Source organism: Triturus cristatus, chromosome 1_2 (assembly GCF_964204655.1).
Source record: "Triturus cristatus chromosome 1_2, aTriCri1.1, whole genome shotgun sequence".
NCBI lineage: Eukaryota > Metazoa > Chordata > Amphibia > Caudata > Salamandridae > Triturus > Triturus cristatus.
The window spans coordinates 96,502,749-96,528,712 of record NC_140580.1 but is presented as its reverse complement, the minus strand read 5'-3'; the positions used below and the strand labels follow the sequence as shown (position 1 = coordinate 96,528,712).

At 43.4% G+C, this 25,964-nt stretch overlaps 1 protein-coding gene across 1 annotated transcript in view; it reads right to left on the bottom strand.

The window, feature by feature from the left end:
• MCMBP (minichromosome maintenance complex binding protein) overlaps window positions 1-25,964 on the bottom strand; it is a 176,227-nt gene that overhangs the window by 139,418 nt on the left and 10,845 nt on the right. The window contains exon 2 of the mRNA XM_085602822.1: window positions 7,662-7,747. Within this exon, the coding sequence (XP_085458948.1) occupies window positions 7,662-7,747 (86 nt within the window). The remainder of the gene's footprint in view (window positions 1-7,661; window positions 7,748-25,964) is intronic.

Below are 25,964 nucleotides of genomic sequence, written 5' to 3'. Positions count from 1 at the left end.
GCCTGCAGTGCCATAAAATGTGCATACAAATCCCCGGCTGTGTGCACCCCCTCCTGCAATTCCCATCCGTCTGGCCCCCCATGTGTACTAGCTGGGGCCCCGTTATGTATACCCTGTGTAGAACTTTCAATTGCACCAGTCGGAGCTTCGCTGAGATTGCGCCCGTTTTAGGGGATGAAACCACCTCCTGCCATCCCTCATCATCCAGCTCAATACCATCTTCCGTCCATTTCGCTCGTAGCAAGGTCAGGGGGTCGTCCATGTTGTTTATAAGCTTCCTGTAAGTCAGGGATATAGCCCGCTCAGGCATGTGCCCGTCCAACCTGCTGATATATTTTTAATAAATAGATTGCATTGGGTCCCCTTCCTTACAGTCGAGTTTAACACTATCAGTATTATAGGTCCTCTCCCGTCATGGAAAGAATCCATAATCGTGCCAATATATAAGAAAGGTGATGGCTCAGAGCCTGTAAATTGTCAGATAGCGTTAATTGACAGCACTGCTAATGTAATGGGAAGAGTACTGTTAAACCAAATGGAAGAATGGGGAGCTGAAAAGGGGATACTTGCTGAGATGCAATAGGAGTTCATGAAGGGCAGAGGAACGGTCGACCAATGCTTGAGCCTTGCTCTTCTAGCAGGAAAATATACGCAGGCCAAGAAAGAAAGTTTTTGTATGGCATTTATGGACCTTTCGTACGCTTCTGATTGTGTCCATCACAACAAGTTGTGGCATATTATAGAGCAAATGGGGGTGGACACCGCATTTATCTGCTTTATTAGACAAATGTATATAGGGGCCACTGCAAAGGTACCTCATGGCAAACAAGGGGAATGTACTAGACCTTTTACTATTGCAACCAGTGTTAGACAGGGTTGCATACTCGCACCCTTTCTGATCTCGATATATACAAATAGCCTAAATAATATCCTGGTTGAAATGTCTATAGATACGCCGAGGGCAGATACAACCCAATTTCCAATTTTACTGTATGCAGATGGCGGCTTTACTTGCCTGAACACCCCTATCCTTACAAAAGAGTGTTACGAACTATGCCCTCTACATAAAGAACCTAGATCTATATGTTGACAAAACAAAGTCTTTTGTTATGTCTATTGGGAAACGAAGGAAACAAAGTGCAAATTATAACATTGAGGATAGGAAAATTGAAAATGTAGAGAACTTGTCATATGTAGGTTTGGTTTTTGACACGAACTTAGATTGGAATTTGATGGTGACCTCAAGAGCCACAGAGATTAAAAGTATAGCTGCAATTTTTATATTTGCCTCTAACCTGGGTAACAAACCAATACATGAGATGGTTAGAATTTACTTGGCAAAAACAGTTTCTGTAGCAACGCATGGGGCAGCACTCTGGGGCACAACTCAAGTGGATAGCCTACAAATGATAGAGGACAGCTTTGCCAAAAAATGACTGTCCCCCAAAGTCTTGAACAAATTATATAGTCCACAAAGAGTTAGTATTGCATATATTAAGGATACAATCAAATTAGCCCCTTTGCTACTATGGTTGTCTATATGGAAACGAGAGACAGTACAGCCAAACCAATCCATCTCGAGGGACATCATGAAAACGGAGCGTGCCTCAAACGTTACAATATGTAAGGCGTACCCTTTAATTGGTGGTGTTGGGGGGGGAGATCTATGTTCAACCAGAGCACTGAGAATCTTGAAGCAAGAGGAGTTTAAAAAGGATTTTCCTAGAGAAATGTGCACAAAATGGGTGGAACAGAGAAAGAAAAACTACAGTAATTGTTTACAATGTGATCCCTCCTACTTCACATGGACCATCTTTATATCTTACTTTCGTAGAAAATAACAGTCATCGATTTATTCAGACAAGATTCCATTTCAATTCTGTGATATTAATGTTGGGCTATCCTGCAAATGTTTTTCCCCAGAATCAGCTGGATTGTTGCCCTTGTGACAAAATATCAAAAACAAATCAATTATACATATTTTATTTTTTTGCCTATTTTATGTAAAGGAAAGAAAGATTTATTATTCCCTTTTTAAAGAAATGTAGCCTCCGCAGCTATATCACTGCACTGTCCATTATGCAACAGCTAGAGACGCCTTCTGTGTGTTTTGCAACAGCCTCCTTCGTTTGTGCAGCCGTAAAAACTTGTAACTTAGTTAATCACTGTCCAAATGTAAACCTTTTATATATAGACATGAATTTTATGTGATGTTCATTATCTTTTTAGGATTTTAAGAAAGAATGTATGCTTATGATGTTCTTTTAACTTAGATTATTTAAATGTCATTTGTACAATGTACTTTTATGCATTTTTCTTAAATGCAAAATAAAGTTTTGATGAGGAGGACCGAATAGATTAAGTTGAGAGAAAAAGGAAAAAAAAAAAAAAAAAAACAATAATGCCTATGAAGTGGACAGAAATGTGCTGTGGCGTGTATAGGAAATGCCATAAATGTTCTAAGGCTAAAACATCTGCTTTACACAACGAAGTAATAAAAGGCAAGAATTTTAGCATACTGTTCAAAGATGTCTGCCTTTTCCGTGGGAAGAGATCTTAACTGGACAGTGAATGGGGCTTAAACAGTGTGAACCGCTTTATTAGGAGTATCGTAAATGCGAGCAGCCAGGGTAAGTTCTCCCCAAAAGAAAGTTTCAAACAAAAGCAAATTAACAGTAATTCGGCCAGGGGAACTGATAAGAACCCCATTTTAAGATATATTAAATACAAGAGATTTCACAAGCACAGCGCAAGCGAAACCTAAACATGCGTAATAAATGTTAAACCAAGTAAAAACTTTGGGGTAAAGGTTGTTTCCGTGCTCGTTTGCTGTCTGAATACAACAGCCAGTGGATGTTGGGCTACACATATATGCAAAAAAAAAAAAAAAAAAAAAAAAAAAAAAAAAAATACACCAAAGCTGGGTTGCTACACGCCATGGACACTAGATTCAGAGGCGCAAACAGTATTTTTGAGACGCGGAACAAGCCCTTTTTAGGTCTCGCCTGACCCAGCGCATGCGCTGGTCTGGCGAGACTTTGAGAGGGCTCCAAAAAGTGCTATCAGGCTAGCCTAGAGCTACAGTGGATGTGCGCAGGCGTGCGCTTGACCGAGTTTACTTTCACTTTCGCGGCCGCTTTGATGTTTGATCGCGATCACTTTCGCGGCCGTACGGCCGCTTGGCATAGCCAATAGGTCTCACTTTTGGGACCTTATAAGTATTTAGTTATGCAACTGTTGCATGGAGAAACACTTATAAGGTCCCAAAGGCGAGACCTATTGGCTATGCCAATGCTCGTTTGAAACTGTATTGGATGAACTGAAATGTACATAAGAATAGGGACTCTACTTGGTTAGCAACTAATTTCATTAGTAATCTTTAGGCCTCTGCACTTGCAGCTCATCAAGCCACATATTGGTAACCTTTACAAAACAGTATTTTATACCGTAATTCTATAACTCATCAATATGTTCATTTCGTGTTCTTATATATAAATAACGGGAGGCACTAGATGACAATTTGAGACTATTAGTATTTTATTAGCTCATGTTTTAAAAAAAATACTCAATCTAAATAGACAAAATTATCACATACAAAAGAGTTTTTGTTAACGCACCATCTGATAAATGATGGGGTTGGTTGGATGTCCTAGGGAGAAATTTATGATTTTTGTATCATCACCTTTAGTATATGTAAGAAATGTTTGTTGGAGGGGAAGGGAGTGAGAACCCACCTCAAAAATAATGACAATCCTTGTTAGGGAAAACCAAAAATGTCACTAAATAAACCTATGCTTAACCCCCTGGTAGCTTGGCTTAAAGCAGTAAGGTCTAACTTGGAGGTAATGTGTGAAGTATTTATGCAATACTCAGAGTAATAAATTAAAATTACATCACAAAGATCCGAAACCAATTTAGTAAAATAGAGGCTATTTTTAACAAATTACACAACACCAAAACACCAATCAGTAGAACGGGAGTTATGAGTGTTTTAAGATTAAAAGGAAAATAATGCCAAAAAAGGTGTGAAGCGCTTACTGTGGGTATCTGGTAGCGCCAGACCGGGACAAAGACAAAAGATCAGGCCAGGTGCAATGCAGCATCTATTGGGTAAGGGACCAGTGTGGCCTGCTGGGAGGGGTACCGTTTGTCCTTGGTACGGAAGTTGCGATATGAGGCTGTGTGTCGCAGTGCGTCGGGTTGGTCGAGACGCCGATCAAGAGCTGCAGGGTGCTGCGATGCAGCTTTCTGTGTTGGACCCAATGAAGCTGTCAATTAGGAGCTGGGAGGTATTGCAGTGCGGGGCTCTGCGCTGTTCGACTTCAGCTGAGGAGAGAGGAGTAGACTGAGTTCAGCCAAGTGTCCAGGACTTTGAAGACAGTACTTTGGTTGGGGGAAGGGGTTGGGCATCAGGTAAGTGGGATGGGGTCATAACTCGCTGCCAGAGAGGCCAGCAACGGAGACCAGATCAGGTTCGATGATTCTGCCAAGCTGGAAAGCAGGAGAAGCTTCTGGAAGCTAGTGTCCCTAAAACAAGAGGTCAGCCTTGGAGTCACTTCTGGAGTCCTGGGTTCAGGGCAAGCAAGCCCAATTATCCTTCTTCAGATAGCAGGGCCTTCCTTCTTCCAAATCTTCTCAGGTCCAGGAGTGTTCTGATGAGATGTTCTGGGTTTGCCACTTTTATGCCCACTGTCAGCATGTGGGTGACACCTCCTTTGTGTAACCCTAAACAGGTTCTGGTCATTTCTTCCCTTTCCCATGGCTCTGGCTCCAGCCTGGCTAGAGAAACAAAGGGCAGGCAGGCCCAGGTGAGCTGCATTTGCAGGTGACAAGTCAGGAATCTTTTAAAGTCAGAAAGAGGTTGGGTACAACCCCTCTAGTCCAACCTGCTCAAGAGAGGAACACCATTCCCCTCACCCAATGCCCTTTTGTCCCCGGTCTGGAAGGAATATACATCACACCACACGAGAGCCATTAATAGTCATGCGACTCTAGACACTGGCAGGAAGACACATTTGGTTTAGGCAAACATATCAACTTTCTGAAAGTGACATTTTCAAAATAGTAATTAAAGAAAGACTACTTTCCATTAAAGAGGATTTTAAATTAACTTCAAATGTGATGACCAAGTACTTTTCTAGCTCTACCCAAACGTACGTTAACTACCAAATGTAATAAGGTAACACTGGGTTAGTCTATTGAAGGCCAGCCTTACCACAGTAAAAAACAGAGTTAGAGAGTGTTTCACTGCCAGGACATATGTAAAACTTTAAATATACATGTCCTGCTTTTTAAATACCATTCATCCTGCCTTATGAGCCTTTAAAGCCCACCTTTGGGACACATAAGTATGAAAAAGGTAGTTTCAGGCTTGGCAAAATGGTTAATTTGCCATATCAAAAAGGCAGTTATAAAACTGCACTACATGTGGCATTGGTAGGCCTGGGACACGTTTTACAGTGCCCCTTTAGTGAGTGGCACAATGAGGTCTGTGGTCTACTTGTAGAATCTAATTTACAGGCCCTGGGGACTTTCCAGAAAACTAGATGTGCAACACAGGTTTATTCCAATTTTACCATGTTTGGAAGGGAGAGCACAAGCACAGTACCACTGCTTAGCAGGATACCTTGCACAGAGTTCTAAGGCCAACAAAATCCGTTCAGCAAAAATAGGGTAGAGAAGGTAAAAACCTGGGGGAAATACAACGCAGGTTGTCACACTCAATGCTCAGCAATGCAGTAAACAGACTTGGACATACTTATAGTAATGTAGATTAAGCGAGCCTCTGCCATGTGCCTTCTGAGCGCTTGAAGAAGGGACAAAGCATAACCATGATGTAATACTATTGTTGGTTTACTTGCTGGTAAATGCATACATGCTTTGAATATGCTGAAACTTTTTAAACCTCAGTTCGGCTAATATGGAAATAACTTCCATAATGAATGTATTCCAGAAAAACTGTCTACCTGTTATGAAGGGACTTCCTGGGCCGTCGACATGCAGATGGGGGTATAACTTTCTGTTATCTCACAAAACGTATTGCTGCTTACAGGTGAGGGTGCTATAAAACCTACTGTTACATGGCCAGTGTAAGAGATTGGATTTTTTTTTGGGGGGGGGGGGGGGGGGGGGTTTGGTGACACCTCAAGGACAAAAGTCACAACCCTTGTCAGGGTGAACCCTCACAGTCACTAAATTAACCAGAGCTCAAACCCCTGGTAGCTATGGCACAGAGCAGACAGCCTTAACTTAGGGCAATGTGTACAGTATTTATACAGTACCAAAATGGTAATAAAGTCAAAATACAAAAACATTCTGGACAGGATTAGAAAAAGAGAATACAATTGAATAAACAAAATGATAAAAACCAGAGAATAATTTTTAAAGTTTGACATAGAAATCGCTAACAAAGCACTGAAAATACTCAATGGTAGACCGTGACCTAGGTGCAATTTGAGGTGGACCACGCTAGACTGTGGTCCGACACACCAAGCAGGTTTGCCCTGGTCCAAACTTTTACCTTCTGGCTTACTCCTTAAAGCCCCAATGCACCACAGAAGTAAACTTTTAAAGCCCTCCAGGATTCCACGGGAGTACTTAAGAGACTCACACGTGTCAAGAAAAGGTCAACAGCAGGGTCCCGTACTGTACTATGGAAATTCTAGGTTTATTTTGACAGATTGACTTGCAGTGTTTACACTGCTACAAAGAGACTACAAAGGTATACCTGACACCATGTCTGCGCTGCCACTGTAGTGTAAGGCCCAGTAGGTGCTGCAGCTTACTCGTGGCATTTAACTTACAGGTCTTGGGTACATTTTGTACCATATACTAGGGAATTGTAGGCAAGTTAAAAAAGAATTAGGAACATGCCAATTCAACCATGTTAAAAAGGGGGAGCACAGGCACTTTTCTACTGGTTAGAGTTCTAAGGCAGTTAAAATGGATAGGTCAAAAATCTGGAGGTACATCACGCAAACAAAGGTTATTTGCTATACCCAGTATTTGTGAATTTATGTAAATGCACCCATTGCACAGCCAAAACAGCACATAGATGTAGCGTTAATCACACCGGTTTGCAATTTTACTCCTTATTGTATCTTATCCTTTGTGATTTCTCTGAAAGCCAAAACATTTTCAAAATAACCACATAACCAAATTATATTTTTGTACGCTCCTGCCTCTACTATATTTATACCTGGAATGTTCATCGTAGATTTGGTTTCACAGTTGAAATATTTTTCAATCATAAACTTCACCATTTGACTAAACCGGACGAAAATGTACTTCTAGGTCTTATACAAATCTACCACGTACAGCCTAGTTGCACAACCTCTGTTGTTCAAGAGCAACCAGCCCAATTCAGTGGTGAGAAATTACCCTGCTCTCACTTCTTCACGCTTAATTTAACAGAATAAGGTAGGCGACCCGCAACTCTAATTTTTGAGCACTAAATCATGTTTTTGTTTAATTTGCCACAACAGTTTAAGAATCCCCCAAAGTGAAAAAGACAACCGCCAAGGACAACATGCATGCACTGTCCTGGACTTGAACTGGATAATGTATTTTCAATATCTGTAAATGCAGAAGGAAAAGCAGATAAGCGAACACCCAAATATAGTGGCTGATGAACAAACCACACCTCTTCAAAAGCTACTTACCCAGTTGACTGTGTCATTCTCCTTCAACTTCTCTTTGAAGTATTCCGTCACCTTCGCCTGCCAGTCCAGATTTGGCCCATTCTGAGCTACAAAGATAAAGGAGTGAGAAGTATACTAACATGAATTTAGGTGCTTAATTTACTCACTGCAGACTGACAGGTTTTAAACCTCTGCAAATGATAAAAGTCATTAAAGAGGTAGCAGCAGAGAAAGGAGGGCTAAACCAACCTTTTTTAGTCAGGATAACATGGAAAAATGCAGGCGAGGAGCTTTTCAAACACACAGCCGATTACTGGGATTGGTTGAAAGACATTTGGCCAACATTGTATTGCTCAAAATGCTACTGAAACCACCTATCAGGAGGCCTTTGTTCAAGGTCCATTCTTTAAAATCCAGGAACAACATCTTATTTACATGAGTTGGCAAAGAAAACCCCTATTGTAGACAGTAGCTAATCAGAGCCAAGCTAATCAGAGAAGAGAGAAAAATAAATGATACTAACCTCATAGGAGATGCAGGGTTACCATTAGGGAGATGGGCAAGGAAGAAATATGAAATGGGGGGAATTACAAAGGGGAGGGCTGGGTTTGTTTTGCCAGGGGACGATTCCTGGTGCAAATTTAGGCAGTTGGGAAATTTAAAGAGCTACTCGAATAGACACCAAATCCAACTTTATCTGCGATGACCTGCCTTAACCCCTTATTAGGGAAGCCCAAGACAAACAGACCAATACTTTATTCCGTCACTGCAACATATTTCACAGCTGATTTGAATTCCTTTTTCTTCACTATTTCAATATATCCAGATTGCCCTTAAATATGAATGCAAATCATAATTGGCTAACAACTAACTTGGACATTATTTCCTCAAGAGTACACTTAGTCACACTATATTTTTGTGTTTGCATGCATTGGCTGAAGCTGCATACTTGGCTGAAGTGTGTGAAAATATGGTGCTTGGGGTGGGGCTCTCCTCTCGGACCTTTCCACATTATGTGCACACACTTTCCACATGTATCCATATTCAGGCAGCCAAGTATGAAATCCTGTTGTCTGCCTCAAATTTAAATTGTGCGATGCCCTTTATTGAACATCGTGTCATTGTTCCCCAAGGACCTGCCTCATGTTTGGTTGACTACTAATGCTAATCTCCCTAAACTGCGCATTTACTTTAACGATACCCCCTGCCAAATTGAGAACTGGTTGTTGATGTGGATGGGTCCTGCATCAAAAAAGATGAACGAAAGTTGGTTGCAGATGTGTTGTTTGCTCTCTAGCCAAGGTGGTGGAAAGTAGGTGAACCCCTCCCCCCAGGTGTGTTCTGCCAAGGCAGCATAATTTGTTGCGTTCCCTAGAGCCTGTATACTTGCCTCAAAGAAAACCACCATTATCTTACACAGCTCCCAAGTATGCCATTGGGGTTACCTATGAGTTTAGGCAACTATGACTTCAAAGAGGATTTCTCACATCATTAAGCGCACCTTTCAAAAATAGGTATTATATTTAAAATATGTCTGTATGCATTGCAGCATCCTAAAGAGTTTGGAGTGATCAAGAGTGCAGCACACCAAGTGCTGCACGATGGGGTTCAACAGGTTAATAGGTTAGCAGAATCTACTTCTAAATTATTTCCTCTGTACCACCACATGTGTGTGCTAGACCCAGTATGGGGAAAGGGCCGCAGGGCATTAAGAGGCTTCTGTCCCCTATATGGTTGTTGAGATGGTTTGCCAATGGTGATCTGGGGCCTGTCCTACTACAGCTCTGCAAAATCGGGCCAAGAATAACCTTTCAGTACTTGACTGTCCGAGTAGCTAGGCTGAGCAGCCACAGGCTTCTAAAGGAAGTAGTGTGGAATGCACAAGCTCAAGACTCAACAATCGAGCAACATGCACAATAATTTATTTAGTGCTCATCTTTTAGGTAAAGAAATTAAGATTTTTATTTAACACTTTATCGCATTTTTATAGCACAACAAATTAACAGGTCAGCTGAATATATAATTAGGTACCATTATCACTGCTCACACCAACACTGCATCAATCAACTCCGATCATTTTAAGTACCCATAAAAGTGGATATTTTTGTATAAGGGTTTGTGATCACCAAGAGTCTTTCATGCATCACATATCATTCAAATGAAAATGAGTCCATCACATTCCTGAAATCTTGTTTATTTAGGCAACCTCTGGCAACATACATGGGTTCCTCTAACTTCCTGCACCACTCCACACCCTGCAATCAAGCTATTGGTGAAGGAGCGGCTTACCCGCGTACCCATGCCCATGAAAAGTTATTTACACCCGGACCCACGCATCTACCCTAATATCCTCAGCACATGGACCTGGGCGGCAGGGGTTGGGCAGGAGAAAGAAGGTCAATAGATCTCAGCACCTCGCTAAAAGGTCTTAGTGACATTTCCCAAATAAATTACAATCATAGGGAAGGACCATACCATGTGTAGCTAAGTGTACACATCTTTAAAATATCTGGTAAAAGTAGGAGCATGATTTAATCTTACTTTCTACAAGCAAAAAGGAGTTAAGATATGCCTTATTTAGGATTTTAAGTGGCATAAAATTATATCTGGCGGATATCGCTAACTCCCTGGGAGTAAGGAGCACACCTCTTCAATCAACTTCATCTAGCAGCCTTCCGCCCACTTAGTGTGTAATGATGAAAAACTGCTGGAGTGTTAATGATTAGAGATCAATAAATAGAGGTGCATCCTTTTTCAATTCTTTCAAAGAGTAGATGAGCAGCCAGGGAATTGTACTCTGGCAGCATAGTACCTTTAGAGTAGTCAATGTTCCGGGTACGGCATAATTGCAGGTATTTAAGAACTGTGTCCTATGTCATTCAAATTTGGATTACAAGTAGCAAAAAGGCATCATGCGATTAACCTTCCAAGTCACCCATCAAGGAGATGCGAACGACATCCCAAAGGTAGAACCTGTTTAACTGGTTTGTTTGCTTTAGATGTGTCCATGCCAAAGGAGGTTTGGGGCATGGAGATCAGTTTGCACTCACATCTCATCATTTTACGAGCTCTCTGCCAATATTTAAGTACTACTGTGGTATGGCGCAGGCAGCTGTAGTGATATCCTACAGCTGTAGAGCAATCCAGCAAACCAGAGTATTCTGTCCGAAAAGCTAGGTCATCCCTCTTCCCAAACATCCAATCAATAATAATGGTTGGTCAAGCTGCCCAGTAGTAGTGATGTTAGTCTGCAAAACCCATCTTACCATCATTTATTGACCCAACACATTTATCAAAGGCAATCCAGGAGGGTTGATTTGTTCATAAGAAATTAAGTGCATTAGACTTTTTATTCATTCAGGTGTTGCATTGGTATGTCGAAAGGACAATTCTGAAGCACTTATCGCCCACAGTGGTTAGGGAAAGATGAACAACAAAATGGAATCCTCAAGAATAGACTGGCCTCCCTTCCCCGCTGGTTTTCTTATTGAAACCTTTGTCCTCTCCTCCCTCTCTATGCTTTACATGCTACTATGTCTTGTTCTTTGAAGAAGCACTAGGTGGGTACATGTGTAATGTTTTGTGGTGTTATTCACTTATAAAATAAAATGTGTGGAAAAAAGATCAAATTAGCAAACGTTTGTGCATAAACTGGATTAAAGTGGGTTAACACCTCATCTGTAGTGCTCCCAATCAGGAGGTTCACCCCCAATTGAAGAACTGGACCACGCCCACATGAAATATTAATGGGGAGTCCAAAGATCCTCCCTTTTACACCTCCTGTGTCTGCAGACATGCTAAATGTTCTTTTGCTTGATATGATTTTGATTATTTCTTTACTGTCAGACTTTTTCAGTGCTTCCACTGAGGATAAAGGAAGGTTGACCCTCAAACATCACTGAAGCCTGCCACTATCAGCAATCCAAGTCAAGGGTTCACCAAAGGCATGCGTCAAGTCCACCTGACTACGAACACTGCTGCAAAGTGTGCTGGTCTGTACCTGTGGGTATAGGCGTCACCCTGCACAAAGTCTTCTGAGCCTGAGAAGGTCAGACTGAGGGCATAAGGAGCAGCTCAAGTCCCCTCTGTAGAACAACAACAAACAGGAAACAATGGTGGGGATACAGCATGCAAAGGAAAAAACCCAGTGAGGCTCTAGAGGTTTTACTCCTCTCTGGGTCTAGCCATTAGAAGGGTTCTCATTTTGCTATCAACTCAAAAGCTGAAGTGATCCGGATGGCAATACCACCATTTGCAGGTTTATATATTCTAGGCCATCTCCTTCGAGAGTGCATGGGATTTGGAACCCACATAATTCTCTCACTTTAAGTTGACCCACCTTAATCATGGGGATTATACAGCTGGCCACACACGAACAAACATGAATTTCACAATGATACAGCATATAATGGAGTAAATAACTGCTATTTAACTGTAGACTGTGAAAAACCCTCTAGCCTGGTTTAAACACTTCCTTGAAAATAAATGCTTTCACATTTCCTTCAGGCATTGTTTATTACAGGTAAACCTCAGCTTCACGTACTATAGTTGCAGGAATACAGTTTATGGATAGCTGCCTGAAACCTGGGCAGCTTCTGGTTATCCATGTGATAGCGTTCCAGCTTTGAAAAAAAAAAAAGACAGTAGGAGCTACTGGGCCCTATTAATGGGGGATAAGGACTTTCACTACTGATTTTCCAGGGCTCTGCTTACTATGGATCCCGAGCAACTGGGCCAAGAACTCCTTCTGCACTTGACTAAGTGGTAAGAGTTGTCGAGCAGTCTAAAACTCCCTCCGGGTGCGAAGGTGTACAACCAGATTTGTGAACACAGGCTCACAACTCAAAGTGCACCCAGCAGCAGCAATAAATCATTGTCTAGCCAAATACTTCCTGCCTTTTTATATGATATCTCAAAATAAGATACATCGTGCAAAGAGTAGGTTCTCTTATGAGTGGACAGGCTTGCACTTGCAATACCAAGGTGCTCTTCTAGGGGGGTAGTGTGGTCAAGCAGCCTTAGGCATATTACAGAGGAGTGCAAGACATTTGCAAACACACACAATAGTCATTAAATTTTGAAGAGAAATACTTTTGAGTTTGAAAAGGTGACAATTTTTAGAAACTGCAATGTTATCATATGGGAGGAAAAAAACACAGCATTCAGGTACAGTACAGCGACTTACAAGACCAATCTCCAAGACTTAAGACGAGTGGATGGCAAGGTCCAAGGCAGCGGCACTAGGGCGGCCATGTGCAGGGGTGCAGAACTGCGTCAGGAGCCCTATAGGGATCGATTGTCATAAATAGGCTGCAGGTTTTGACTGGGAGGCCAGTCAGGCTAAAACAACGGGGGGGGGGGGTGTAAGGCCTGATGCGCAGGAACGTGGGGACACCTTTGGTCCTCTTCTACATGGGCCAGGGGTGTCCTTAGGGGTCGGGTTTTAATCACCAGTAGCAGTCGCGTTAGAGGGGCCCCATGAACAGAGGGAAGTGTAGGGTAGTAGCCAATGGGCGACCTACTCTTGGAGTCACTGCGCCCCCTATACGACCACTTCCTGTGGGAAGTGGGCATAACCCGGTGCCAAAATTCCTATGTTTGCCATCAAGATGACCAACTCTGAAAAGTTGTGTCCACTTCAGGCAGCCTACCTTAGGGGTGGTACTAGCCTGGGAGTGGGCATGCCTACCTGACTAGCTAATTTTCCCACCTGTCCAGGTGCCAAAGGACTCTTGACAAAGAGGGCCAGTTTGCTCTCCTGCAAGGGAAGCCAGACTCGCATATCAAAGGTGGTGGCTTCTTTGAAGCGCTCCCTTCCTTGGAATGCTAATCAGCATGTCATCCTATGGTAAGGAGTATGAACACCTTCTACCCGAGTTGGCTTTGTTTCTGACCTCCTGATAGCAGAAGCCATCATCCTTGAGGGTCAGAAACTTGTCTCTGGTGGCAGGCTGGGTAAACTAGTCAGTACACCAGTGGCTGGTAGGTTTTCAGAGGCACCTCTAAGGTGCCCTCTGTGTCATTGTTATTAATAAATCCAAACACTGGCATCAGTGTGGGTTAATTAATAAGAGAAGTTCAATACCAAACCTCCTTAATTTCAGTGAAGCCATCATGTAGCTGGGGGACTCATTTTCACCAGTGTCCAGGACATGTACTCAAAATGGCTTCCCTGTCCCCTTGTAAGGGCAGAACTAGGGCTGACAAGCAAAGGGGGATATCCGCTTATGCCCTCACATGTAGTATAGTGCACCCTGCCCTAGCGCTGTAAGGCCTGCTGTGGGTGGACTATACTCCATGCAGTGTCTGTGGGCATAGCACACGGGGATGTGCACAATGTCATGTTTTCACTTTTTTCTGCACCAAAACACAGCCTGCAGTGACTGTCTGTATTGGTTTGGTAAGGGGTCCTTTAGGGTGGCACAATTTGTGCCACAGCCCGTAAGGATCCTCTTTGGCCTCATTGCCCTTGAAACCAGAGGTACCACTTACTAGGAAATTAGAGGTTGGGCCAAAGGTATTTCCAATTGGGGTACAATTGCACAGTTTTGTTAAAGAAAGAAATCCGGCACTGGGGATCTGTTTAGCAGGATGCCGGTGCACTCCCAGTCGAAATCACATTGAATACCAGGCAAACAAAATTGGAGTGACCATGTAAAACAAGCATTGGCATAGCCAATAGGTCTCGCCTTTGGGACCTTATAAGTGTTTCGTTATCCAGCACAATATCCTTGGTGCAACAACATCAACTGTTGCATGGCTAAACACTTATAAGGTCCTAAAGGCGAGACCTATTGGTTATGCCAATGCTGGTTTATAAAAGTAATTATTAGACTGGGCATCAATTTATTGTTCGTACTGTGAGCACTTAGAGTTATGAGTCATATTCGCTTACCTGTATCTACACTTCTCTCTGCCCCCAAGGGAGCCCTTGCTTGTCTACAGCTACCAATAAGAGTCAAGTAAGAAGGGGTACTTGATCTAGTTGCTCAGGCTTCATAGTAGGTCGGGCACCAGGACATTAGGATTAAAAGGCCTCAATCACCACAGTTGGGCCCAGTAGCTGCTGCATGCCCCTCTGAAAGGGGTTCTGACATGGTCTAAAATCACAATCTGACCCACAAAATGCACACCCTTAAGAGTAAGATGGTAGATACTAATGCTCAGTAAACATATTTTTAAATTCCTTAAAATGGAAATGTACAGACCACAGACAAAAATTATATAATCACAGGTCAAAATGATTTGCGCAAACTAGGGATAGTCTGATTTATTGCCATAAAAACTAGATTCACATATTCCCTACACTGATAAACCTAGAAAATGAACCTCACTCCATTTCAAACTGACAAGTTTTGCACCTCCCTTACCTGATCAAACTACGTCTTAAGATCGGTCTCCGTTTGGCACCTCTACATTATCCCCCCTCCAATAATAACATGGTATTTGTAAAGCGCAAAATCACCCCTAAGTATCTCAAGGCGCTGGGGGCCGCCAGGGAGATAAACGAAGCTACTGCCCAGAGTCACATGGCGCTGGCTGAGCTGCTGCCGGCACCTGGGACTGAACCGTGAGCCCCGTGCTCCGGAGTCAGCCACCCTGGCTGTTGCACCACACCTCTGCCACGATACACAGCATCATATGTATAGTTCATCCAAAACCAAGTCAAAAGCATCTTAACTTGGTTTCACTACTGCACTAAAACAACCTTGACAGTACTCAATAGATGAGGCGAAGGATATATGAAACAACCAATAGCTTTAGATGTGAGGTGAATATGATTGTGAGTTGTGCCAAGAAATGATTGACAAAGTCTCAAGTCAAGGGGTAGATGCAAAGCCCACTATACATATTTTCAATCGCTCTGTTTGACAGCTAAGTTGTCAGAACACAGATCTAACAAGAATGGGCAAGCCCAATAGGTAAACCCTTTTTTGGCGATGTTACATAGAACAAGCAAAAAATCAAGTCCTGTGCAGCATCGACCAAAGAGAAAGGGGGAGGAGCGGGTAAAATAACACTATAGCAAGCAACCAGCGGGCAGTTCATCATCAACATGCATGCGCATATCACCATGCAATTAGTTGCTGCCTTGCCCTTCTTAAAAATAAAAAAGCGCCCTGTGGTGATATGGTAAACAGGCGGGTACAAAGGAGCAGCTGCAGGGAGCAATAGAATAAAACAAATAAAGACAAGTGCGGTGGGGAAGAAGGGAAAAGTAGCACACAAGGGAGAGAGCAATATGGTGTGGAAGGACACAAGAGAGCAGCACAGAGCTCGGGTGTCCGAGAGGACTGAGAGCTGGCAAACATGTGTATTCTCATGGAATGTTCAACCAAAAAGGAAAATTTGTTCCCTAGCCGTGAGTAGTGGAAGGACACAAGACTGTCCAAGAAAAGGATGGATGGTACAGAAGCTTTACTTTAGGGAAGGCACGACCAGAATAACTAAGGCAAACAAAATTATAAGACGCAAGCAAATGAGTGGCAGCAAAGCCACCTAATGGATGGACTGTAAGGCCACTATCAGTTCTTGGTAAGTCAACAATAGATTTTTCACAATCAGACAGCTTACAACCGATTAGCAGACAAAAACCCTAACAGGCACTTCAATGCAAGGAGGTCTTAAATTGTTTAAGTTTGAGCTATTGGCATTGCTAATAATAATAAAACGCCAATAGCAAAATCTGGAATTCTCCAACGGCCTCTTGATCCCAATCCTCCGCTAAGCCTGACTTGCGGTGAGTCACTTACTGTACTCCGCCCGTTGTGTTTTCTAATTGAATGAAAGTTACATTGAGAAACACATATCGGTTGCTCACTCCAAGACGATCCAGATTAAAAATGATATTTCACACTACATGGTATTGAACCCAATGCACACATATCCACCCTTAATTACTTAAAGAAAGGTCAACGACTTTAGGTGACTAAGGAGACTCATGCTATAATTGATTTGGAGCTTGCTACAGGGGCTTAAATGACCCTAGTCCCCAGGAATTCTCCAACCTGAAAAAACTCCCATATCTTCAGTTGGGTCGAAATGTCATCAGCAACCATTAAGGATAGTCTTGAAAGCACTAGAAAAGACTGGCCCTTGATCTGAAACGGTGAATCAGAACCATAAAAGACATCCTTCTTACTTCAATAGCCTGTTGCTTTATTAAAATACACAGTCACTTCATATTTTAATAAAAGTTGGTTATTGTCAGTTGCCTGGGGTCACAAATGTCACTATGTTTCTAATTATTGCTAATGCATTATAAATATACTTTGGTGTGAGCATGTTTTTTATAAAAAAAATTCTGTAACTAAATAAATATATTACTCATTTCGGCTGATGTATTAATCAATATACTCCTCTGGCTACTTTTTCACAAACATCAAGTGATATTGCAAGTATTGATTTAATTTAGGTATTTGAATTATACCATATTTACTTGTTCAGGTTTATGGTTGAATCATTGCAAAAGGTAACACTTGCAAAAACGCTAAACATTTTCTTAAAATGAGTTCCTGGTGAACACTTGTTGCTAGCTAAATAAACCGAGAACACAGACACTTGCAAAGATTTCGGCAATTTGTGCATAGTTATGGGGTAATTATTGGACAAAGTAGCTGTTACAGTAAGCTGAAACTGGCTATAACAAGGTCAAGCAATAAAACAGACATAGGCATGAGGATATATGGCTGTAAGATACACCAATATCCAGGGTGCAATGGCAGTACTAGTATCAAGATCTTCAAATGTTCAAAGAAAAATGGACACCAACTTAGTCAGGAACATGCACACAGTTGAAAACCCACATTATGCACTGCTAGAACCATGATGAGGTAAGAACCTAGATTGTTAGGTCATAACTCAGATGATCAAATGATTTATTTTCCCCCAAAGACCTTACCTTTTGTTTTGCGGTCACCGAGTTGAAGGGGTTAAAACGTCAGATTTTCTTGAAAGGCAGAAATAACTGAACTAATTTCAGGGCCGTGCTTTCATTAAACAGAACAATAACGGAGATATAAGTTGTCTACAACGTTATGCTCTGCCATGAGTCATAGAAAGTTCCGTACAACAGAGCTGTTCATGTTGACTTTAACGAAGCACCTGCCTGCGCGCTGTATGCTCAGCTTTCACATCAAGTGCACAAACCAAAGCAGGTGCCCTCTGCTCCCGAGCAGCTGGATGTGGTGCCAATTGATCTATACCCGAGCACAGGCGAGCTTCAGCCTAGTGAGAGCATGTCACTTAAGTTCAGTGATGCAAGTTTTGATCACTCATGGGTAGGACCGCAGGAGGGATAGGTTGTAGGGAAAGATGTGGGATAGTGGTTCTAAATATACGCATCTAAAACTGAACATTTAATAGCCAGATCTGGAAAGCCAGTTTAGTAGCAATTATTTTTTTAGAGAATGCATTCTGTGTGTTACTTGCAATTAAGCGATTGGGTCAGGAAAGTTCATTGGTCTTAAAATGTTCACTTGAGCATCAAGACATAATCTGCATAATGAGCCCTTCTAGTCAACACTGTGCAAGTGCAACATGCGGACGTTGGCATTAAGGCTATATTCTTAGCAGGCATGACATCACAAGCTCCAACTACAGCTTTAGGGGGCGGAGGGGGAATTATAGCACATAAACAGTGTTTTATTGCCAAAGTTGTATTCTCTTGGTTAGTTGAAGAAAATGTATGATGTCAGATCAGGTTCCCATTCTCAGCCTTTCACACTTGTGAAGCCTTCCCTCCAATTCAGTGCCGCCGCGAAAGTGACACGGGCGCGCAGCCCGCGGAGGTGACACGGCCCGCGGAGGTGACACAGGCGCGCAGCCCGTGTCACTTTCGCGGCGGCACTGAATTGGAGGGAAGGCTTCACAAGTGTGAAAGGCTGAGAATGGGAACCTGATCTGACATCATACATTTTCTTCAACTAACAAAGAGAATACAACTTTGGCAATAAAACACTGTTTATGTGCTATAATTCCCCCTCCGCCCCCTAAATCTGTAGTTGGAGCTTGTGATGTCATGCCTGCTAAGAATATAGCCTTAATGCCAACGTCCGCATGTTGCACTTGCACAGTGTTGACTAGAAGGGCTCATTATGCAGATTATGTCTTGATGCTCAAGTGAACATTTTAAGACCAATGAACTTTCCTGACCCAATCGCTTAATTGCTCCCACGGCATCTTCACTTCTCCAACAGTGGCCTTAGTGCTCCGGGTGACCTCCTCCTACATTTGGGGTCACCACAACTCACTATCCACAGGCTCTAGCCCCGGTCAGCATGGTGATGTTTTCCACGGTGGCCCCTCCTAACTTACAGGGGTCACTGTTGAAAGTTGGTGCGTCATCAAGTCCCCAAACCAGGATGCATAGCCTAATGTAGAATGTTAATGAATGTTATCACAGTATCAATCCGGTTTCAACAATATTTTCCATACAATTCATTATTTTACAGACTATTTTCATCAGCAAGTTCTACGGATGCCAATCCAGGCTTTTCTCCCCAGCAACTGGCGATTCACCATTAATCAGCTATGATAATGTAAATCCAATTCATTTTGGACAAACTGCTCTTCCTCAGGGGAAAATAAGATACAAAAAATTGCAATAAAACCAGCAGTATCTAGTGCATGATACAACATGCCATTGTAACCACAATAGCTGCCACATACATAACATGTCACTGTATGATATTTACAAAATAAACCCTTCACCAAACGCATCTGAAAAATAGTGTGCCAACTAGTAAAGTAAAGTAATAGGATTTCAAAATAACGTGACAAACGTGCAATGGAAACCAAGTGCATTAAGTGACAAAAAAGAAGTGACGATAAAATAAACATGGTGAATGCCACAAGTTACGAAACCAAAACAAGCATTGGCAATGCAATAGGACTCGCATTTACGCTAGACCTATTGCATTTCAAGTAGCAATGCGTGTTGGCGACGAGGCACGAGGGAGGCGGCGGCGAGAAGGCATCGGACTGCGGGAGGGGGCACAGGTAGAAAGTCTGTGCTGTGAAGGGGCCAGTATCCCAGTAGCCGTGGAAGGACACAAATGACTGACAAGGCTGTTATGGGGAGGGATCAACAAGCTTAAAACCAAATCGGAAGGCAGTATTTAGAACCTAAGCCAATGAAGAAGATGGGCTGGAGAGTGGGCGGAGTTCCACACTATAGTGTATACTGCATACCTCACAAAACGATAGCAGCGCATTCGCGCTGCAACACTAGGCGAGACCTAAGAAGAAGAAAGTAGTTTGTGCTGTGAAGGGTCCAGTAGCCATGGCAGGACACAAATGACTGACATGGCTGTTATGAGGAGAGACTAACAAGCTTAAAACCAATCGGAAGGCAGCATTTAGAACCTAAGCCAATGAAGAAGATGGGCCGGACCTTCCACACTAGTACTGCATGCCTCGCAAAGCTATGGCAGCGCATTCGCGCTGCAATGCTAGGCGAGACCTAAACATACTTGAAACGTGCCTGCTCAGTGAACCCTGTGGTGTGTAACAAAACCAATAATACAAAATCTACTTGCAGAAATACACCTCCAACTAACAAGCACAAAGTACCTGCAGTGGTCGGTCAGACCGCGATTCAATCGGTTAGTGAATATTCCATTCATGCGAGCAGGTGTGTCAACTATTCTTAAATTGTGCCAAATGGTTAATTTAATTTAAACCACGTGCCACTAAAGCTATTACAGTTAAATGGAAAATATGTTGAAACTGGAATGAGACTTTGATCGCATTCATTGACATTCTGTATTAGGCTGTGCTTTGTTCGCCCTAAGTTGGCAGGGTATGCCCAGACATGGGTCCCTTGCTAACTTTGCCACTGGATTCAAGCTAGCCTGGCTGATGAGGGCTGTTAGCCCAAAACCGGTCCCATGATGCTTGTTTCTGTTCCAGGGAAGACATGGCTTGGCAGTTTGGGCTGGACTGTTCCCATGAGGCACAGGGTCAAGACTGATTTGCATATAGCTGTGTCTGAACAGGGGTGGCGAAGTGAGCTAAAGAACGATGATGGATTCAACCCAGATCTGGGGGTGAGTGTCTGAAAGGTTTCAGCGCTCCGTCCATCATATCCTTGTGTTTCCTTAAAAGGTTAGCCCAGGACTCCCAGCCCTGTGCTTTATGATGCTCTTCTTAGCCCAATCTCCTTCCTGAGATGAGCCCAGGCCCCTGCCTTGTGACCTCACTCTGAATCAAAGAGCACCCTTTAAAGTGGACAGGGGAGGCCTGGTCATCCCCTCCTCAGTGTGTCCCCCACCCAGCTTACAGGAATGCAGCAAAACACAAATCTGTCTGGGAGGGATCTCTTTACCTCCTCTCCACGTTTCACCGTGCAGGTCTGGGTCTTCCTAAATGGATCAAGAGCCTTCCATCTATTGTACCATCCAAAGGCACACAAACTGAGTGCATCTATAAAGCATACAAGCACAGCACAGTCTTGTATCCTTCATGTACTGTACCCACACAGACACATACATCCAGCACTTCCATTTATCACTCACACACTGCCCAAGACTGTATCCTGCATGTACTGTACAACTCACAGGCACACATACACCCAGCACATGCACTTATCCTGCATGCACTGCACAACACTACATCCTTCTGGTTCTGTACCACTCACAGGCACATGCACCTCCAGCACATGTATACACTAAGCACACAGTCCTCAGTACTGCTTTATCCCTGTATTACACACTTCTCAGGCACACACAGACCGAGAGCAGATACACCACTTCAGCGCTGTGCAGCACTTCACATCGATCTGATGTAGCCAAGGGTGAGTTATGCACACAGCAGTGGAACTTTTTAAAGGTTAAAAAGGACCTGTTCATTTCTACTGATCACTATACTGTATGCTGCAACCGCTACACCTGGGCTGCTTAACTCTTGGTGAAGGCAGTAGCCTTCCACCTCTACAAGGAAAGTGCTTTAGGAAAGCCTCCAAGTCCAACAAGCAGTGCTTAATTTGTGTCGGTGCTTAGCACCGGCACTTAATCATCAGGGCCGTGTCTATACTCTGCACATCACATATTGCATTGAAGTCAATATTAAATTGAATTGACATATTTAATTTACCTCTTCACTGTAACTGTACCGCCGCAGACTAATGTTGTTCTCGTGACCGTCTCCCAAGTGAGTAACGGTAGGAAATAGTGTTGCGGGCCTTGTGGCAGCGGCTGAGACTGAATCTGAGCCAAATCAGAGCAGGAGTTTGAGATTCATTTAATGTTGCTTGATTGATGGCGGCCCTTGCTTCATTGTTGCCTTTTGGCGGGACACTGAGTCATTGGGCTGGATTTTGGTTCTGCAGGGGGGTAGGGGGAGCGCGCGCATATTTTTCCCAGATTGCCACGCCTCAGCATATCGGCACACGCACCTCATCCATTCAAGGCAAGCCACTGGCACAGCCAGTTACTGAGCAATACCACCAGGGGCCCAGTCCCAACTCCCGCCTAACGGTTACGGAGCCACTGAGTCAGTCAATAAGGCAGTGAGTGACTCCACCGGCCCCCCATAAGTACAGCACAGGTAAATAATTTAAGTACTAAGTTAAGTAGTAGATAGTAGCCATGATGCCAAGAATATGATGTGGGGTGGATTTTGGTTCTGCTGGGGGGTAGGGGCTGTTCGGCAGTGCGTGCAGATTTTTCCCAGATGGCCACACCCCAGGATACCCGCACGCGCACCACACAGCGAGTCATCTGTTCATGGCAAGCCACAGCCAGTTACTGCGCAATACCAGGCCCAGTCCCGCCTAACGGTTACGGAAGCAGTCGGTCAATAAAGGGAGGCAGTGAGTGCAGTGTGTGTCCCGGCCGGCACCTGGCCCACCACGCGTACATCAGGTAAATTAAGTACTGACTAAGTCTAAGTTAAGTCGTTACCATGCCAAACCAACGCTGCATTTTTTTTTTTTTTTTGCGTGGTGGCATGACGGTCGTCGGGTCGACGTTGTGGTGGTAGTGGAGTCTGACTCCACAAAATTCGATGATCATGTATATGCAGTGGTCGAAGTGGGCGGGATCGGCGTGCCCCTACTTCTTTAATTCTATAGAGTCTGTGCCCCTACTTTTTTATTTTGAACATGCGTCCCATAAGAAACATCCAAGGCCTGCAGAGAGGGCTCGGCATTAGTGGCTGTTCGGGACGGCGGGGAGCAGAGAAGGAAAGGGTCTCCGTCTCTTGCTTCCTGCCCAGACAAGACAAGGAAGGTGTCAGCTTCTGCTCTGCCGCTGGCAGCTGACCCGTCACCCACCCTCTTTCTTACTCCTATTCTCTCTCTGTCTAACTCCTCCTCACTTACCGAAAGCCGAGACTCAAGAAATGGTTCTCACCCTCTTTCTTCCTGTCGTTCATGTGTTCCCCTGTGAAATGGATGCAAAAAAGACTCTCCTTAGCATTCTTTCCTGCTCTGTACATATGTTTTGATTGTTAATTGACTTCTTGGGCCTCTGCTTTTCCCCTTTTTCCTCTTATCACAGCGCTGTGACTGATAGACGAAGGGGGTCCGGTCTCCCCTGAGGGGCAATCACCAGGTTTATTCAGTGTACTTCGCCTTGCTTGGGTTTGGTTTGTGTTTGTGTTTATTTAAAATGGAACCTTTTTGTTTCTCCTTTCTATGCACTGTGGATGCTTCTCTGTATTGCTCTCTTGAAGCTGCCGCACCTCCAGGTTGTCAGCTGAATAGCTGTGTCCTCATTTTTGATGAATAAAGGTTTTTAATAAAAAAAAAAAAGAAAAACAACTTTTGCTGGAAATGCCGTTTTTACATTGTTCTATTCCAAAGTGCAGCCTCGGAAATAAAAAGGTTCATAATATGAAAAATCAGTAACTAAATAAAAGCAAGATGGGGTGTTCTTAAAGTGGCCAGATTGGTTTTATTCAAACCCCAAAAACATTAGCGTCACTTTACCGAGTTTGCCAGTGAAGAGCTGTCCACCCCCCCACCCCCACCCACCACCCCCGTGGGGAAGTGCGCCAAACCTGGAGGTATTTCAATACCTGGTTGATGGGTGGATTGGAAAACAAAATGTGTACGGCGGCTTTGTGTTCACGCCTGTGGTCTTTTTAAACCATATTGCTTACGCTTTGTAAGCATATGAGCAGTGGACATTGAAATGGGTCCTTTTTGGGCCCTGTAGTTTTCAGGCAGAAGCACTCACTGATTTCTGAATAGTGAGTGTAAAAGCGTTAAGTTCACCATGTTGTTTCTGCTTACATTCCACGTGCTTTAGTTAATCTTTCATTCCCTATGAGTGTTTGCTTTTTCCAGGATGATGGTACTTTTTCCTTTAGGCAGCATATTGCTCTTGCCTAGTGCGCAATTTGAATTGAGTCGCATCCAGTTGTTTATAGCAGGTCAAATTGGATTGGAGTTGAAGGCAGTGTGAATTTCTCTTAGTGGGGCAGTATGGTGTTCAGTGAGGGGGCGGATGTAGCACTGTGGGCAGAGCTGCCGAATTTAGAACTAGGGAACCAGGTTCAGTCTTCATGAAGAATCTCCCAGACCACTCTCATGAGGGAGCACATTCCCATGAGAGACCTTAGAAGGCCCCGCAAAACCGGAAAAGCCCTGGTGTCTTAGCACCAGCAGGTGGACCCTAGCAGTGGCAAATGTGGAATCACCTTGAAGGCTTGTCCAACACAATCCATACTGAAGTTCACCTCCAGTCTTGCGGGCAGGCCTACAAAGTAGCAGACCCTAGCAACAGTGACTGTCACTGAGGTCACAGGACCCCTGAGAAGAGCTGGCTCTAGGGTGGTGCAACCGGTGTGACTGCAACGGGTGCTGACTTTGAGTGGGGGCGTTGTAAATTATGGTTTTAAAAGCACTTGCAGCCTCCTTCCTGGCCTACAGCAATTTTCGGCAATAATAAAAAATGTCATGATATCTCCGGTGAATAAACTTCTTCCTAGAGCGAGATCAGAGTTTTGTCTAGTGGAAGTTTTGACTCATGGAAAGATAGTGCAGAGGGTTAATGTGCCTGCTGCAAAGAAAATGTACCATGCCCATCACAAAGTGCACATTTTTAAAATAGGTCAGTGGGTTACTGCTTTTGTCAGTAAGCTCCTTTTGCTACTTGCAGTTTAGAAGTTAAAATCCTAACAAAGAATAGTGAGCTATTAACTTTCATCTAAGAGCTGCAAGCAAACTGCAAGGTATGAACTAGAGCTTTATGTTTTTTTCCCTAAGCCTTTGATTATCATAATGTTGCAAAAAGTGTTCATTTGGATAGAAATCAATAATGATTATTAATGAGAACCCCCAATCATGGTATTAAGTTGTAAATTCTGAGTTTGTGTTTCTCCAGATCAATCACTATTAAACTATACTGCCTACTAATATGGTTGTCATGTGACTCCTACACCTTGTAGTCCTTTGTCTTATGTAACTTATCCTATTAAGTGATTTACACACGTAAAATTGATTGTCTCTGTGTATATTGCTGACGGCAGAAACTCCATGGCTCGGAAACAAATGGCGTGTGCTTCCACTTCTAAGCGTATTTGGGACATTCTAGGATTAGAAACATATTCCACTTTGTGAATTTATTTTAATGTCAATAACTCATATTAATCGTTAAATAATCATGTGTATCCATTGGTTGTATTACATAACATAATAAGCTGTAACTGGTCAGTGGAATGCCAAACAAATACTAAAGATTGGGATGTTTTGTCAATCCTGGCCACACCTCTAACTCCGCCCACTGATCCAATCCTCAGGTTATTCCCGCCCTCCGATTCTCGCCTACAGTTCCCCTACTTTTTTTCCCCCCACTTCGACCACTGTGTATATGATGCAGACTGACTGATGCACTCTTTGCACTGCCTGGCCTGGTAGCCGCCACCGGCGTACACTTCTATCATGATAGGGGCTGGCCCGGCTGGGGTTAAGTGAAAGTCCTACCTGCCCGGCCCCTGAAGTATCGTCCCTCCCCTGCTTCAGAGTACTGGGCTAAATCTGTGGAGGCTGCCAAAAAACGGGCTTGTCTGACTGTCTCGCTCTCGCAGTCCTGGAATGACCGCTCACGGCCCGGGGATGGCAGCAGGGAAGCTGTAAATCAAATTTTTTTAAAGTAGCTAAAGTCTGTTCTGGTGGGTTTAGGTTTACCCATTACTTCAATTTCTAAATCTAACCCCACTCCTGGCCTCAGCACGTACGGTCTTGTAGACCATAAGTAAACTAATAGTCCCGTAATGCTTGGTGCTGTTGCCAGCAAGACTAAGGAATAGCAAGCTGACGCTTACTTGTACCATTATTCCAAAAATCCATGAATATAATACACTGCTCACGTGAGATGT